The sequence below is a fragment of the Scomber scombrus genome, chromosome 2 (genome assembly GCF_963691925.1).
Source record: "Scomber scombrus chromosome 2, fScoSco1.1, whole genome shotgun sequence".
Lineage (NCBI taxonomy): Eukaryota > Metazoa > Chordata > Actinopteri > Scombriformes > Scombridae > Scomber > Scomber scombrus.
Window position 1 is genome coordinate 4,991,478 of NC_084971.1, and position 17,547 is coordinate 5,009,024.

General features: G+C 40.1%; 1 protein-coding gene across 2 annotated transcripts; it reads left to right on the top strand.

Annotated features, from left to right (window-relative positions):
* Positions 1 to 10,760: 10,760 nt before the first annotated feature.
* LOC133992633 (keratin, type I cytoskeletal 18-like) lies at positions 10,761 to 17,458 on the top strand. Of its 2 annotated transcripts, none has more exons than XM_062431322.1 (5): positions 10,761 to 10,988; positions 11,258 to 11,461; positions 14,879 to 14,961; positions 16,029 to 16,192; positions 17,202 to 17,458. In XM_062431322.1, exons 2-5 carry the CDS (start codon positions 11,264 to 11,266, stop codon positions 17,456 to 17,458), a joined length of 702 nt encoding a protein of 233 aa, XP_062287306.1. In that variant the 5' UTR covers positions 10,761 to 10,988; positions 11,258 to 11,263. The 2 variants fall into 2 exon arrangements, with proteins under 2 accessions (XP_062287306.1, XP_062287312.1); XM_062431328.1 differs by having other exon boundaries at positions 16,029 to 16,182; positions 17,265 to 17,405.
* Positions 17,459 to 17,547: the final 89 nt, after the last annotated feature.

The following is a 17,547-nucleotide window of genomic DNA, read 5'->3' on the forward strand; positions in this document are numbered from 1 at the left end:
TGTGCGGTTGGCCATCTGTAACGGCTGTCAGGGCGAGTTAGTTGGGACGCTTTCAAGCCGCCGCCTTTAATTAAGATAATGTGATATCTCAGGCGTTATACAGAAGAACTAATTGTTTTTTCTGTGGTTCATTGCTAGAACCTTCAACTGATTCACTTGTACTTGCACTTTCACTCACACCTATGTTACAAAAGGATTATGTATTACTAGTTTTTAGACTAATTGGTATACTACCTTACAAAAATAATTAAGTTATTACTGCTATGACCCAGTATATCTTTTTTTTTTTTTTTACTTTTAAGGTTTTGAACATTTGCCAAAATATTCAAGACTAAGTCAGTCTGTGCTTAATTTTATTTGCACTATTTATACAGCTGAGATTGATGTGCATGTCATTAGTTTGGCAGAAGTTTGGTCACAAATCAAAAGATTGTGCAAATTAAAAATTTGCCATCATATTAGCACTAGATGAAAAGTCATGGGATCTCAAGCCATTACAGTAGGAGTCATTCTTTGTGGAACGTGATTGTTTGTACTGTTTTTCAGGGTTATAGCTTAAATCTAACAGCTTTCATTAAAAAAATCCCCCAAATATCAATGTCCTGGTGGTGCGAGAGGAAAAGTCAAGGAAGTCATCTTTTGGAGGACATGAAAGGTGGAGGTTTAAAATGGACTACTCAAAAATTTAAAAAAAAATTTAAAAATTCACATGGGTGATCAGTATTTATCCTTTTTTTTTTTACACATAATATTGATCACATCATTGTCCAAATGATTTATTACTTAATTTACTCCTTTTCAGAAATTGTAACCGACACTTGGAACCGTTTACAAAAAGACACTGTCACTGCCAGCTAGTTAGGGGACATGATACTCTTTTAGAGATTGCTTTAATTAAATTTATGATGTTGTCAAATGGAGGCACACTTCTAAGATTACGCCAATGTCAAGTTTATTGCTCAGTTTGCTTGTGCCAGTGTATTGCTGCCTCGGGCTTCTGTTGTGCTTTTAAAGGTTTATCCTCTCAGATTAGAATTTGAATCAGGGACTCGTCCTGTTTAGGGTCATGCTTGCACATGAATTCTCGTATACTCCTGGAGGTGAGGAGCTTGTTAAAAATGTTTCAGGCGGTTTGATGTATTATTTATTTTTTATTTTACTTCATCTTTAATCTCACTCATACTGCGGGTTGTCTTGCAGAACAGCTAATATGAGCTCACGGTGGCCTTAGATGACTTTTACTGCTACCATGTTTTCATCCACCTGCAGTTACTTGTGTGTTGACACAAATGCCCTGGAGGCTCAATACAGATACACTGCAAAAGTGTATTTTCTGGATCAACTGAAAAATGTTTTCTTCTAAATGTAAAGTATTCCTTATTTGTATTATTATGACATAGTTCGACCCCCTGCTGAGAGAACACAAATGTTATCTTCGTCTCAGACCAAAAGTTGACAGCAGCTCAGAACATGAAAATGTGCTTATCTTATGCAATCTTACACCTTGATTCCTGTTTTTGGAAAAAAAAAAAGGTAATTTTCCCTTTGAGATTATGATCATGTTTTCATCTGATCAGATGCTGGTAGGACTGTGTTAGCCAGTCTGTCAACATATTTTAATTCAGGTGACAGTAACATGCCCCCCCCCTCCCTTTGCCTTCCCACGGCTCAGTACTTGGATGGACAGCTGAGATCTGAGATGAGTACAACAGTGTTTTGCAGTGTCCTGTGCTACCATGACGATAATACTACACTACCATACTACTACCAAGCAGCCTTGTTTTAAATATTGCTAATCATTTAGAGACTAAATATTCCGGTTCCTATAAACCATGCTTGTTCTCATGAGAGCAGATCATTTAAATAGTGTGTAATTATCAGTGGGAACCATATGAAATGTATCATTTAGAGGTACTTGATAGGTGTTGTACAGCAGTTAATGGGTGGACTAGCAAGTTCTGCTCTGTAATCATGTGTTCTTTTTTAATGGTTATCTTTAAGTTTGCTTTAATAGCTGAGAAATTTAGGAAAACTTCCACTGAACCGGTTAGTAATTAGTCACATTTCTCTGGAAGTATTTCTTGAGTGATAAAAGTACAGACTTGTTCTATGTACGGCCCCCGAAGGCAAGTCATCAGACAGGCATCTTAAATGTACAAAGTAGGGGAAATGCTTAACAACACGGGAGTACAACTAGAGTAAAACTGACAATGGAGATGAAACTTGAATTGTGACATGAAGATTAGGAGGATTAGCGTTAGACCAACACAAAGATTTTGAACTTTGGTTACACAGGAGCTGAAACTAGGGTTTAAATGGCACTGTGTGATGTTCTATTTTTATGTTAACATTGAATCAAATGACTATGTGTAATGTGAAAGGGGAGACTAGTAGGAACAAATCCAGAGAAAATGTATCACTCAATCCCGCAATTCCAGTTAGCTCAATGGAGCATTTAGCAACTTTCAGTTTATTGCTTTGGCGTTATTGCGCATTACTTTACAGTTTTTATTCACACTCATTGCTTTCGTCAGCGTCATTTCCAACTAAAAAGCTGCCTTGCCGTAATCCTTTGCTGCCCATAAAATAAGTGAGTAAGTTCATTGTAAGTTTAAACGAAGGATAGGCTAACATAAGTGCTTAACTAGTGTTAAACCAGGATTAATGGCTAACGATCTATCTTAAAGGTTATAATGACATGGGCATTTAAACACATACAAACAAAGCAGTTTAAACCATGGATTTGAGGTTGTTGGATGAAAGCCTTCAGGCATAGCTCTGAATTTTTTTAACAAAATGACGCAGTTTGAGCATTTTATCTTGACACATGAATTCTTAATAAAATTCAAAAACAGATCAACAGAATACGTAATCTATGTTGCCCTCCACACTACACTGGAGCACCTGGAATGTCCTGACACATATGTCAGGACGCTCTTCTTGGTCATTCCTAACACCCTAGTGTCTAAACTTCATGGATTGGGCCTGAACCCAACCATCTGAAACTGGGTCCTGGAGTTCCTGACCAACCGTCCTCAGATTGTCAGGCTGAGAAAACAAACATCCTCCACTCTCATGCTAAACACTAGTGTTCCTCAGGGGTGTGTCCTGAGCCCTATCCGGTATGCCCTCTTCACCCATTACTGTCAGCCTGTCCATGCAACAAACACCATCATAAAGTTTGCAGATGACACGACAGTCATGGGCCTGATCTCCAACAACGATAAGTCAGCATACAGGGATGAGGTGCAAAACCTGACACTAATAATCTCATCCTGAATAGGAAGACAAAGGAGATTGTAGTGGATTTCAGGAAAGAGAGGAGAACAAATCACAAGCCAGTGTTCATTAATGGTGAAGCAGTGGAGAGTGTCTCCAGTTTTACATTTCTGGGGGTAACCATCTCTGAGGACCTCTCCTGGGCTGCACATACATCCACCATCATCGGGAAGGCACAGCAGCGTCTTTTCTTCCTGCGGAAGCTGAGGAGAGCCAGTCTGCCACATAACCTGCTGGTTAACTTCTACCGGTGCACTGTGGAGAGTATCATCACGTACTGCATCACAGCGTGGTTTACCAAGCTGCACCAAGAAGGACCAGAGGGCTCTGCAAAGACTCATCAAGACGGCACAATACATCACTGGGACCAAGCTTCCTGCAGTTGGGGACATTTACCAAGCCCGCTGTCAGGGCAGGGCCTTAAATATAATTCGTGACCCAACACATCCTGGCCACCACCACTTCCAACTACTTCCCTCTGGCAGGCGATACAGGACAATTCAGTCACACACTACAAGACTGAAAAACAGCTTCTTCCCCCAAGCTGTTAAACTAATGAACACGGCCTGATCCCCTCATCCCACCCACCCACCCACACTAACTCACTGATTGTGGCCTACTGTTACAATAAGAATTGCTACTGTTTGCACCTTTTATATTGCATATTGCACTTTACTGCTCTTATAGATTGTTAATGTTGTATTCATGTCTTAAGTTGTTTTTAATTGTCTTAATGTTGTTATGGCTCAGGGAGTGCTATCTAAATTTCGTCATATTGTTGTCTGACCCTCAATATAATGACAATAAAGCTACTAATCTAATCTACTATCTTGACACATGAATTCTTAATAAAGAGAGACAGAATTATGTTCATCTCTGGGAGATTTATTGCGACCAAGACTCTAATGCTAATAAGCTAATGCTAATGCTAATCAGCTAATGTACAACCATGATTTGTCTGTTCAGTCACATTCTTCACTAGTGGCTACATTCAAAGAACTACCCGTGTAAACTGTACTCATCATGCACTGCTGATGCTTTTTTAAAGCAAGTTGCCACCTGGATGACTGCAAGAAATAGTAAAACTGGCAAAGTGGTCAGTTTCAAATGAATGTGTCCTTACAGTATACTGTCTCAGTTGGAATCTACTAGGTATAATGTCAGGCCTAAATAACTAAAGTAGGCTCATTAACATAAACATTATGGCTCAACAATAGTAAAGATTTAATGTTAATAGTTAATAGGTTTCATGACAGATTCGTTCAGCATTTACAATGTTTAATTTTGCTCATTTCGTCGATTCAAATAATAATTTATCATAGAGATAATCACTCTTTTTATAATTCATTTCACGAGACTTTTAAAGCTCAAGATATTAGATAAAATACTATATGCCATATTGAAATTTCCGAGCTTAAACACAGCGGGGTGAAGTAAGGTCTCTGTACCGCTCTATACCACCTGGTGTACCAGACCGATAGTCTGATAGACCGATAGTCTGGTACACTGTTAGTCACTGGCCCGTCTTAACATTGTAATTTAGATTCATCATGTTGTCACGATATCACACGCAGACGGCTTCGATCTAACAAAAAAAAAGGCGTCTCAGTTTACCTCTTCACCCAAGCAGATGTGTACCTACTCACCATCCACCAGCCCCTCTCCTCACCCCTCTAACTGCCAGAAACAAACTTGAGTACCCGGCCCTGACTTGTTCAGCTGTTTGAAATATTTGCCCATCCTTCCTCTACACAGTGTTTGACAGCTAAGTGTGGCACTCCTAGTGTAATTGTTTTGTGAAAAGCGAGCATTGTGTAACCCTTAGGCACTACGCAAAATGTCAAACCGTTCATCACCAAGATAATTGTTTTTCAAGCTCTGTCACAACACTTATCGTTGAATTGTGATACAAATATTTACTGATAATGAAATTCATAGAAAAATTTTAAATTTCCGGTGTTAATCCTAAACAATTTATATAAAACCAGAAATTTACACAAAATGTGAAAGTCTGTTTAAAATCAGATTAATTCAGTCTTTACATCCTCATGGAAATGCTGAAACTTCAAAGTCACTCCACTTATACTGTATATTTTGTTTTTCTGTTACTTCTTCTTGCCATAAATCCTCATTAGGTAAATCTACAGTGGGATGACGCAAAGCAGCATTTGGGATGGACATTAATGACAGATTATTGCCTAATAAATTCTGTTAAATTTTCTCTTTCCTTGCCAGCAAAGGAGGAACCACCCCGTTGGATACATGCACGTTTGGCAGAAACTGTTCCATTGAATTTGCTTCATTGTACAGTTATAAATCACCTTTCAAGTAACTTCTGTCATTGATATCATATATTTGTGTTCTTGTGAAACCAATAAAAATGCATGAAATGATGTGTGGGGTCTGTTATGCAAGACGGCAACAACATAACTGCCCATCCCTGCTGGAATGATCAAGGCGTTGTGGGTTTGGATGATAGAATTAAAAAGATAGGGAAAAGTTATTGATTGAAAGTGTGCCCATTCTGATCCTGGCACTGCCTAAGGTTTTATTTCACACAAGATCATTTTAATATCATTGGGAGCGGCCTATTGATTCTTGGAGTGTGTCAGTGAAGTTCTGCAACTGTGTGGTGGAACTAGAAGTGAAGAACTCTTTTCAGATGACAGGGAATTGAGTTCTTCCTGAGTTAAGTTGCAAAAAATGTCTATAGGAGATATATAATCTCCTCCCAGTTAGATGTGCCCGAAACACATCTAAAGGGAGGCGTCCAGGAGACATCCTGACCAGGTGCCCAAACCACCTCAGCTGGCTTCTTTCAATGTGAAGGAGCAGGGGCTCTACTCCTAGCCTCCCTCTGAACTCCTGAGGCTGAGTACAGACACTCTCCGGAGGAAACTCATTTTGGTCACTTGTAACCAATAAGATTTGTCTTAATTTCAACTAAGAAGCCTTTTCCAAACAGTTCCAGACCAGATGTCTGAACATAATTTTGGCCATGTAGTGTACATCATCTCATGAAGCAGGATTATTTCTTGGCAGTGCATTAAGTGGAACCCACAACTCATTGAAATCCTGAATAACCTAAACAATAACTGTTCTGTGTTATAAAGCTATCCAGCTAACTAAATACCCTGTTTAGCAGAAACCTAGGAGTAGAATAAGCTGCAAACACAGCGTTGATATAGTATCACATCATATAGTTGATATGGCAAATGTGTTAGCAATCAGATTCCTGTTTCCATATCCAGCAGAGACAAAGCGACATTGCATTGATTTGGGGTTGTGTTTCTGGCCACTTGATGAATGTAAGTCCAATATTCAGTCTTCTTTAAACTCTCTTTAGATGCTAAATACTCCAATAGTTTCACCAGCTAGTCTTTAACTTCCATTTGATGCTGGATACTAGTGTGCTTTTGGTTTGTCTGAGCTTTCTTTTCTGAAAACAGCTGCCAGCTGTCTAACCACTGATGCCAGTGGTTAGACTGAACCAAGACAGTGAAGTTTGAACACAGTGAGCTTGAAGAATCGAAATAGTGCTTAAGGGAGCTGATTCTGCTTGTCACTACAACAGACACATTACAGTACGTGTATTGATTTGTTGAAAATATGTACGAGTAAAAGCTTTAAATACAAAGATTGTAATGATTATCTTCAATGCATAATGAGTGCTTGATAAATATGTCCTGAGGGTCCCAGGTTGACTGAGGTGTTCTGAGACATGTTGTTGCAGTTTCTACCTCATAAACTACATTTACACTGCGAGTTAAAGCACATGAGACATGCTTTAGCTTAACGTACTGTGGCCCCTACAGCACAATCTGGTAAAGAGTTTATGTGAAGATAATCCCTTACGCAGTTTTTGGATTTAAACCACAATACCCTACAATCCTGAACTCAAGTGGCTTGTGTAATGATATCATGTACAGACACAAACAGCCTGGCAATGGAGTATGTTTTATAATTGTTAGAGAATAGATCAAAGTATTTGCATCCTTTAACAACAGGTGTTTCCTTTTTTTTGTCTGTCAGACACCTTCAGTAAAAAGGCTCTTCGTACAGAAAACAAGGGATCACATGAGAAACGATCAAAGAGCTCCTTAGCACCCACCCTCGCGGGGAACAAAGGCAGAGGAATGTAAAGTCACAGAGGTCATGTACAAGAGGGAGCTGTTAAGACTGTTCAGTGCTAAACCCGTAATCTGTGGCTGACTTTTGTTTTCATTCTCTTGTAGGCAGTGTCCACTTCAGCTTCCTCCACCTCTGCTCCTGAACGTTGGCTAAAAAGTCATCACCCGCATTTCCATGTAGCCCTCAGACTTGTGATCACCCTCACCGAAACATTCCTGTGAATGTCGTACTACGGAGGTTATTCCTTGGGAACTTTGTGAAAGCAACATGACATCGAGAAACAGGCTCGTTGGCATTCCCGCTCTGCAGAAATCATCTGTCCCAGACAGAGAGAGGATCTGACTGCAACGCCCTAACAGGTATTGTTTTTCCATGTCTAAAGTATTAATTGCTGTCATTATCATAGCTGTCCTCATGCTAACTGGAGGCCATCTTGCAAATTACTAAGAGGGTGTGGGAGTGTGACGATAAATGTCACGGCAATCCTGTCTGACATTTTTGGGTAGTCTGCATGCCTTGTATGTTTAGTGATTAAAAAATGCATTAACATTTTCCCTCTACCTACAAGTTTCCCTTCTTTACCGTCTCGCTCTGTCTTTCCCTATCGGTTCATCTCTCGCTCTTTTCTGACCATGCAGATGGATGAAAACCATAACAAACTGTCAGCAAAACCACATGAGAAAGTCAGCTCAGCTGGCTGCTCCCCAACTGTCAAAGCCTCAGATGCAATGTTTGCAGATTCACAAAAGTGGCTTCTTGAAAACAAAGTTAGATAAGAAAGAAATTAGATATGAGTTACCTTTTTCTAACAGTGAGATTCATAATTACCACTAACATTCACACTTAACGGATCAATCTTCAAAAGTTCAAATCTTCAAAAATGTTCTTTATATCTATAAAACGTTTTGGAAAGTAAATGTTTGTGTGTTTAGTAAGTTAATCACACATTATTAAAGCAAGGCCACTTGATAACACATTCTTCCTCTAACAAAAGTAGTTTAATCACATAAACCAGTGTGGTATGACCACAAGTTTATGGTGGCTAATATTAGCTTCTTTATGTCAACATTTCTTGGAAGAATTGATACAATTCAACTGAGTCAGTACAGTCAGAAGATTTACTGGCAGTGGTGAAGTAAATTCCCATGTCAATCTGCTGAGTCAAGTTTTAAGTTTGGTGAACTTTCACATGGCTTTGTGACTAACAGCAAGTTTGGGAACAGAGAGAGAGTCCAAAATGTGGGAAGGGTTAGCTTTCTTGCACAATCCACTTTTGTGTAACTGTCTTCTGCCAGAGTATAAAATGCTGCACACAAGAGAACAAGAGGTTTTGCAGACAGTTATGAGACACAAATACATCTTTTAAATAACTTATGGCGCTTTTCCACTACAACGTTCCAGCACGACTCGCCTCGGTTCTTTTCCACTAGGGAAAGTACCTGGTATCTGATGGTACCTGCTAAAATGTGACGTCGACACACTGCTGGCCGCTGATTGGTAGTTGTCGCTGGAAGCGTCATGAGCCGTCCCACACAAGAATCAAACCCGGCATTTTTAAATACCGGCAGCAGCGTTACAACCATATACAGCTATACGGCTCAATTTTCTTGCTTTGTGTGTGACAAAAAGCCTCATACAGCAGCAAGTACACGACTGCCTCAATGTCCTCCATTGTTTATGTGTTTTGTGTCGCGTATAAAACGAAGTCACGGCAGTTTCGCGGAGCCGTGCTATGACGACGTCCGCCCACGTTGAGTAGGTACTTTTTAGTAATGGTACAGGTCTGTTCTGGAACCGTGCCGAGTCGAGGCGAGGCGAGTCGTGCTGAAACTGTGTAGTGGAAAAGCGCCATTATTGTCCTGTTAGCAACTGCCCACAGAGTTAATGTGACCGGCTAATGCTAGCATGCTACCATTTGGCTAGCATGTTACCTTGTTAGCTGACTGAATTAACAATACGAGTTAACCACACCACTAAGCTTCTAGCACCACCTATCATGACGAGCTGATAAACGTCACCAATCCTGTGAACTATCCTTCATGCTACATTTTTAGCATTAATTATGTCATTTCCTCTTGTCACCACAGTGACCACTGCTCAGCTTTAGCAGCATGACAAAGACTCAGTTGAGTTGCTGTGTAGTGTCATTATCTGCATTATACAACCTGGAAATCTATAAGGGAGTCTTACGGGGTTACAATATTGAGGTCAGAGGCTTTCGTGATAAGTGAACCAACCCTTTGTTTACATTTGGATCATAGCTTGTGGTTTTCAACATTGAATGGAATATTTAAATAACACACCCTAAGCATAAACAAACATACAATAATCTCAAGATGACAGCTAAAATATTTTTATGATATTCTTGTCTGTGACGACAGCATACCTACATATGTTGGTCATTCGTCCACTTTATCTGAAAGTCGGTGGTTCGATACCTGGCTCCTCCAGTCCATGTATTCTATGGCAAGATACTGAACCCCAAGTTGCTCCTGATGGTGATCGGTGTGTGAGTGTGCATGGGAATGTGTAACATAGAAACATTGTGGGCACTCTGGATAGGAACCGCTGTATCACTCCCAATAAGCAGTTTGGCACCTTGCATGGCATTCTCTACCTCTACCATTAGTATGAATGAGTGTGTGAATGGGTGAATGCTGGCATGTATTGTACGGCACTTTGAGTGATCGATGTGACTAGAAGGATGTTATATAATTAAAGTCAATTTACCATACAATCTGCTGGCTGTAGAAGATAGCTTTAAAATTAAATGGAGATTTTAGAGGCAAAGCCACAATACTGTACATCTTTGCTTTACTTGTTATGACAGATTCAGTAAAAAAGAAAAAAAGGACACATTATCCATGTAAATACACATTAAAACATTTGGAAGATAACACCTTTAACCCAGAGAGTCAGACACAAACACAGTTATTCGCCAAGACTGTTGTTGAGCAATATGTAACTCTGCACAAAGTGTGTATTACTTGACTTCAGGACAGTGTAGGGAGTCTGGGATTTTACATTAATTATAGTTTATGTATAAATATAGTATATGTAACCCCTTATTAAATCACCACTCAAACACACACACACACATAGACTGACACACTCACACACGTCCTGTCACTGTGTCTCCCTGAACATTCCCTCCACAGCTTGTGTTCCTGCCTGTTTGAAAGCAGCTCAGTAATCCTGGATCACAGAGTACAAAGGGCCCCAGAGTGCTGGTGATGTAAGCACTGTGTCCAGTGCTTACCCCACTGCTCTCCCCCTGTCCCAAATGCTGCCTGGGAGGTGATGTGGGACAGGGAGCGACATCCCTGTTGCGGCTGAGCCTGAAGACTACAGACTGACACACAAACGTCCGACTAACGGCAGCCTCTCTGCTCTGTCTCAGGAGCCTGCTGATGATGACCCGGGACACAGTGGGAAGGAGAAAGTGACGACCAGCTCACTGTAGAGGAATGTAGCTAAGCTGTGAGGATTGACTTGACCAGGAGAACAGACTGAGGGACTTCTGCTTCCTCATCACTAAATTTACTGTGGTTTATTCTTGGAAGGCCACGTTGCCTCAGGTGAGTATCGCTAGGTAAACATTTACCAAGTCAACGCCTCTAGCAGCCTGTGATCTCACATAGTGGCAGACTATTTGCTGTGAAAATTTCAACTTAATGTTATTGCTTATGCACTCTGCAGGAAGCGCAGTAAGTCTGACACTCACATACTGTCTGAATGTTTTGCCCATCATAGAAACTATTGGATATGTTGTGTCATTTGTTTATATGGAAATGTCAGCGGCTTGTTGTTTGTGCCTGTCAACACTTGGGTGTGTGCCCTCTCTCAGGTTTCCATGGACTTGCTGCAGGACTCTAGTCACACCATGTTGGGACTGAATGCCCGCTTGAAGGGCTTCCTGGAGCAGGTGAACAGGCTGCAGGAAGCCAACCGGCGGCTAGAGGCCCAGATAGCCGAATGGGGCATCAGGAGCACCTCACGCTCTCAGGACTGGTCCCAACAGGAGCGGACTGTGAAGGATCTCCGTGCTCAGGTCAGGCTCATTTATCTTGTGGTTTTTTAGTGGTAAAAAAGGTGCAGCAGACACGCTACCTTATTATTTCATGCTGATATCATGCCTCACTGCAACAAAAAGGCCATGTCAGCTGGTGGAGAACTGAAGCAGGGGTTGAATAATCAAACAGCAGTGACTGCATTCAAAACAGTGACACAGTTGATTAGCAGAACTGATAACAGCTGCATGTGACATCAAGTGAAAACCAGGAATTGCATGTTCACCTGAATAACTGATGTATTGCACAGGTTTGAACTTGATTGCTGGCTTTGTTACCTGCTGATTTATTAATTAAAACCACCGTGTAACAACAGTTGTGGTTGGAACCTGATACAGGGACTGAAAGTTTGACTAAATGTGTGTGTGTGTTGAGACTATCCCCGTTATGTAAAAACTTAATGAGTTTTTACTTCAGCTAGTTCCACTTAATGTATGAAAAACCTTTTTTAAAGCGTAATTATTACTGAGACTCAATTGTCATGAAGCTAAAAGGAAATGAAAAGTCATTTTGGAGAAATGTTGCTTGTTTGAAAATGGATCAAATATTGTCAATACTGTATCTTGAAGGATCTGTAGTCTGACACGATGATAATCTTTATTTGCACAGCACTTTTCAAAGTAAATGATACATAGCGCTTTAAAGAGGCACTCAAAGTAGAATAGATAACATTCATGAGCAATGTGCCAAAATGTAAGCAAAAGTGTGACTTTATGAGTCCGTGAGGTGAGAGGTAACTCAGGTTCTGTAAGTCTTGTCGCATAGCATTATAAGCCGAGTGTGTAATTACACCTGGACTGGAGCCAGAGACATGCAGCAAGAATGTCACATATAGAAAAGAATGTGTGACTCTTATTTACCATTAACAACAGCCAGTATGGGGATCTCACATGACTCGACTTGATGGTTTTCAGCTCCTCCCTGATTTGATCTCTTTCCGCGTGAACGCTCGAGTAGTTATCACTGACAGTCATTTTAATGATTCCCCTTGTTCCTGGTTGCATACCACGTCATTCAGCTTGTCTCCAGTCTCTGATGTTCCCACGTCTAATGACAGACACAAGAGTAAACTCTGCAAGTCTCATTTGTTCCGGGATATGCCTTGGTGTTAACATGTAGGATTACTTTCATTCATCTGCTTAACAACTACTTTGTTTTTTTTTGTTTACAGCACACACTTAATGATGGGTAATCAGCTGCTAAGAAATTAGGCAGGTGTTGTCAGCATCAGCCATTCACTGATCTCACAGGGGCTTAAAAAAAGAAGGGGGGGGGGGGTTCATTTTGTGAAACCTCCACAAAATGAATGTATTTGCCATAAAAGTTTTGAAATATTCCATGTTATCTTTGGCTTTCCTTCAGCATGGGTGTGCCTTGTTTCTAACAGCGTTGTACTCATAAGAAAACCAACAAAGGGAAAAAAGGGTGTGTTCATATTTATGTGTGTGATAAAAGGAGCCACCTTTTTGTGGTCCGCCTCCTCCATGAGAACTGAAGAGTACTTTTGGCCGAAACAGCAAGAATCAAATAAAACTGGAAAGAACTGTACATTATCAGTACTTTCTAAAGAGGCCTCTGTTCAATTTAGCCGCTAAAAATGCTAAACAGATTAGTTTACTGGCTGTATTACATGTACAAATTGTACATACACAGATTTAAGATTTGAAAGTAATAACTGACATGCCTCATTTGACACATGGTTATGGTGCACTGCAGGCATCAGATTTGAAAATGCCAACACCACAGAGTGTATTAACTGCTGCATTGGTTAGAGGCAATGAATGAATGAATGACAAGGATAAATACAGGGGAGGAAAATTAATCTAAAAGTATTTGTTTTCACAGTCAATCATCTGTCAAGTGTTTGATGGCTATTTATTAGTGCAGCAGAACGTAACCGCAGTGAAATAATCAGAATATAATGTTTTATATGTGTCATTCACTTCTTTGTCCGCCTCTCACTCTCTCTTGCTGTCTGGTGCTCAGCTGGCTTGCGCTGTCTCTGTGGTTTTTTCGGCAACAGAAAGCGACGCTCCAAAATTGCGAGCGGGCGTCAAGGCAGCCATTTAAAAACAATAGACGATTTCACTGTGTTTTGGCCCAAACATTCACCCGAATTTTTTGGGAGCGTAGAGGTGAAGTGATGAACACTGGAGCACTGAGCTGTTTTAAACATGCGTACAGTTCTTACACCATCACTGTCAGTTTTCCCAACAATTCAAAAGTCATTTTTGACTTGTTGTAGTAGGAAAAGAACAGGTGTTACAAAAACTTAAACAATGGCTCTGCTTTAATCAAATGTCCCCGTAAGTCAGGCGCAACACCATGACCCTAAAACTGAAGCAGCTAAATGGAATGCAGCCATTACACATTTGAATAATTCCAGCTGTATTTTTCAACTGATTTGACATGTGACTACCTTGTTTAAACATAAAGCAAATGATTTATTCCATTAGAATATGTACAGCATTTATAATATCTCAGTGTTGCTTGAATCTGGCTCGAATTTGACTTTACAGTTATACATAAATGACTCTAAAATGATCCTCATTTATTAGGGGAGCTATGCCAGCAAATTCTATAACCTCCCTTTAAAAGCTAATGAAAATAAATTGGGTTAGGTTTGGTCCTCGTAATAGAAGCTTGCTATTTTTTGTCAGTGTTGTGATTATAATTGGAAGCTTTAATCACACAAACAGGAAATGAGCTGCTATGCTGAATTGTTTGTTGACATATGTACGATTTAGAACAATAATCATAGACATAGATGAGGGGTGCAAACTATTAGGAACACTTTACAATATAATGCACTGCAGTACACCACCACCACCCACTCCATAATAAATATAAAGTAGAATTTCTTCTTTCTTTCTTACCTTTCTGACAATGTCAAGAAAAACTGAAAATGTACTGTATAAGCTTTATAAAGTTATGAGATTATGTGTGTTTACTATTGAAGTGATCGGTGAGTGTACATAATCACTGCTGATATAAAGATCCTTTTAAAATGTATTTTCCAAAAACATTACCTGATTCAAAAAGGCTGAATTCCATTTAGCTGCTTCAGTTTTCAGGGTCCTGGTACTCTGAATGCTGGCTCACTGTCACACTGTAATGACTTACTGGGACGCTTGAATATAACAGAGCCACCTTTAATATTATTAGTAACACAGGACGTGGTGTTTGACATCTAATTTAAAACACAAGTGCAATATTTGCATGTGGTGATAAGACATTCAATATAAAATATCACTCATATCTCATTAAATAAACTTTAGATAGTCAGAACTGAACAAGGACGTTTACCTCTCTGTCTTAGTCCGATGAAAAAATGCATACTGTTGCGGCACATTCCTCGATATAATACCATGTTATTGTATTTTTTTTGTTTTTGCCAGGTTGGTAAGCTACTGATGGAGAATGCCCAGCTGGCATTACAGTCTGACAGCATGAAGTCCAGAGCTGCTGCTATCCAGGCCAGGTCAGCTGTATTTGACTGTAGTTTTCCTGAAAGCTGTAACACTTTGCACCCGATCAATACAGCCTACATCTTATTGATTAGTGTATTAGGCACAAAATTACATCCCAAACACTCATTTATTTATCCAAAGTGATCATGTGCTGTGACAAAACAAAGCATTTTTCTATATTTCCTGTATTTTCTGTGTTGGTAATGTAGTAATATATGCCAGGAGACAATGTAGGATTATCATCACAGGCTCATAAAAATATCCCAGTATTAGCACAGCTGTTGAAGAGATATGAAAGACTTCCTGTTTTCATTCTGCTGCAATGTTTATCCAGCCCTCTGTTATCTAACTCGGGCCAGTTCCCGCTCCTGTGAGCCAACCTGCATACAAAATCCAGGCCGGGCTTTGTGCAGCGTCGGCATTTTCACTTATGTATTGATGCAGAATGACACCGAGCCCCTCCACCACCTCTCTCAGCACGCGCTCGCACACACACACACACACACACACACACACACACACTAGCCCTCTGCCGCCACAGTGGTACATTAACCCCTGAAGGACAGTGGTGACACACTGCAGCTTGAAATAAATACACCTGTTCTATTTATAGCTGCGGGTCTCATGACTGTCTGAGTGTGTCTGTTAGACTCTGGACTGTGTTTATGACACACTGAGTATGATGCTAAGGTCTCTTAAATGTCCTTTTTTTTTAAACTTGTAGTTATGATTTCTGCAACACACAGCCTCATAGAAATGCACCTAAATGGGATCTTTCAGTTTAAACCACAATCTATATGTTGGATCTATATAATCTACTTAATGTTGGAATGCCCTTTAAATCAAGTTAAACTGAGGATTTGGCAAGACTGAAGAATGTGTCAGTATTTCAGTAAATTAAAGGCTTTCCACCTGACTTTAATCCATAGCACAGAATTTAAATAAACATATTTTCATCTAAATGATTGTCTTTACATCCCAGCTTTCCTCCTTAAAAGTTCATACGCGGTCGATGTGAATGTCGTGGGTTAAATAACTAGCAGTGCCAGGAATAATCCTCCCTTTTTTGACATCGTAGGTGTGACACAGAGGAGCAGAACACCTGGCGCCTGGAGCAACAGGTGGCGATGCTCAGGGAGACAAAGAGGAAGGCGGAGCAGAACAGCGTGACACTGCAGACAAACCTTCGCCGCTCCATGACAGAGCTGCAGGAGATAAACCAGGAGTTTCAGGTCACTAAATGTACTGCGAAATAATCAGCATGACATCTTTTTGTCTTTTTAGATCCTTTCCTCTCAAAAATTGAAAGCTGCTCTTGCCTCATTGCCCCTGGGAGTACATTATTAAGGTTTATTATCCCTTTTGATTAGTTTAATAATATCAGGAAGAACACTGCAGGTACTCACTAGGTATAGGAGAATACCCTGATCGCTGTTATATTGCTATGCCAAATGATAAATAATCATATTATTATTACTGATAACATGTAAGCAGGATTATGTAATTTCAATATTCCCCTCTGCATTGTGGTGGAGTATAAGAATGAAGTGGCATAAAATGGAAATACTCAAGTAAAGTACCTTAAAATACTACTTAAGTACAGAACTTGAGAAAATGTACTTAGTTACTTTTTACCACCACATGTGATCTCTATCTAGATACATTATCTGAATCACTACATCCTATCTGACCATGGACTTGTCAACAAATATGTACATCCCATGTCATTGGAAGCAATGCGATGGATAGGCGTCATGCATTTTTGGCAAGAGAGGATTTACAGCTACTGCTATTACTTGTAGCTTTTGTTGTAATTGCTCAAAACTAACAGGAGGAGTTACTGCAGGTGACTTTTTTTAATTGCATTTACCTCTGACTGAGATCTGATCACAATCCGTTCCGTTCACAACACATCCTGCATTCATTTACAGCCTGAATTCAAATGTCAGTATCCAGATACAGATCACATGTTAAGGCAAGGTGTAAATTATATAATAGTGAATGTTTGCTAGGAACATCTGCCATGCACTTAAACTTCCTATTCCTAAAAAGACACATAATAAGTAGATGATGCTACAGCTGATTGAACAAAACCGCTATACGTTCTATGGCAACCACTCTAAACTATAAACCCTTAAACATTTCCTCTAATTCCTTTTGTCCCTTCACTCCTCTCCTTCTCCCCCTCCTCCTCCTCCATATCTTCATTTTGTCATTCCTGCTGACTAATACCTCCCTCCTTCTCTTCCAGTGTCTTTTCCTCCGTATAAACACACTTCCACATACACACACACACGTATGCACATATATATAGTGGTCGATAACAGAATCTACTTTTTCTCCTGCCTCTGCATTGCGTGGACCCAGCAGCCCTCCACACATACACACACACACACACACGCACACACACACAAAGATACACACTTTTCTTTTGCCCGCTCTTCCTCCTCCCTGAACCTTTTCATTCACAAACTAATCTCATCTCCCTTTTTGTCTTGTTTCTCTTGAATATCTCGTTCTTTTTCATCCTTCACAATCTTATCACCCTCTTTTTTTTATCTTTCTCTCTCCTGCTTCCTCTACCTTTCTCTCTCTCT

What these genes read in the sequence shown, in the direction of transcription:
- LOC133992633 (XM_062431322.1), top strand. Translation starts at nt 11,264, where the DNA reads ATGGACTTGCTGCAGGACTCTAGTCACACCATGTTGGGACTGAATGCC. An exon ending in TGAAGGATCTCCGTGCTCAG is followed by an intron (nt 11,462 to 14,878) that starts GTCAGGCTCATT and finishes TGTTTTTGCCAG; the next exon opens with GTTGGTAAGCTACTGATGGA. An exon ending in GGAGTTTCAGGTCACTAAAT is followed by an intron (nt 16,193 to 17,201) that starts GTACTGCGAAAT and finishes CTTCTCTTCCAG; the next exon opens with TGTCTTTTCCTCCGTATAAA.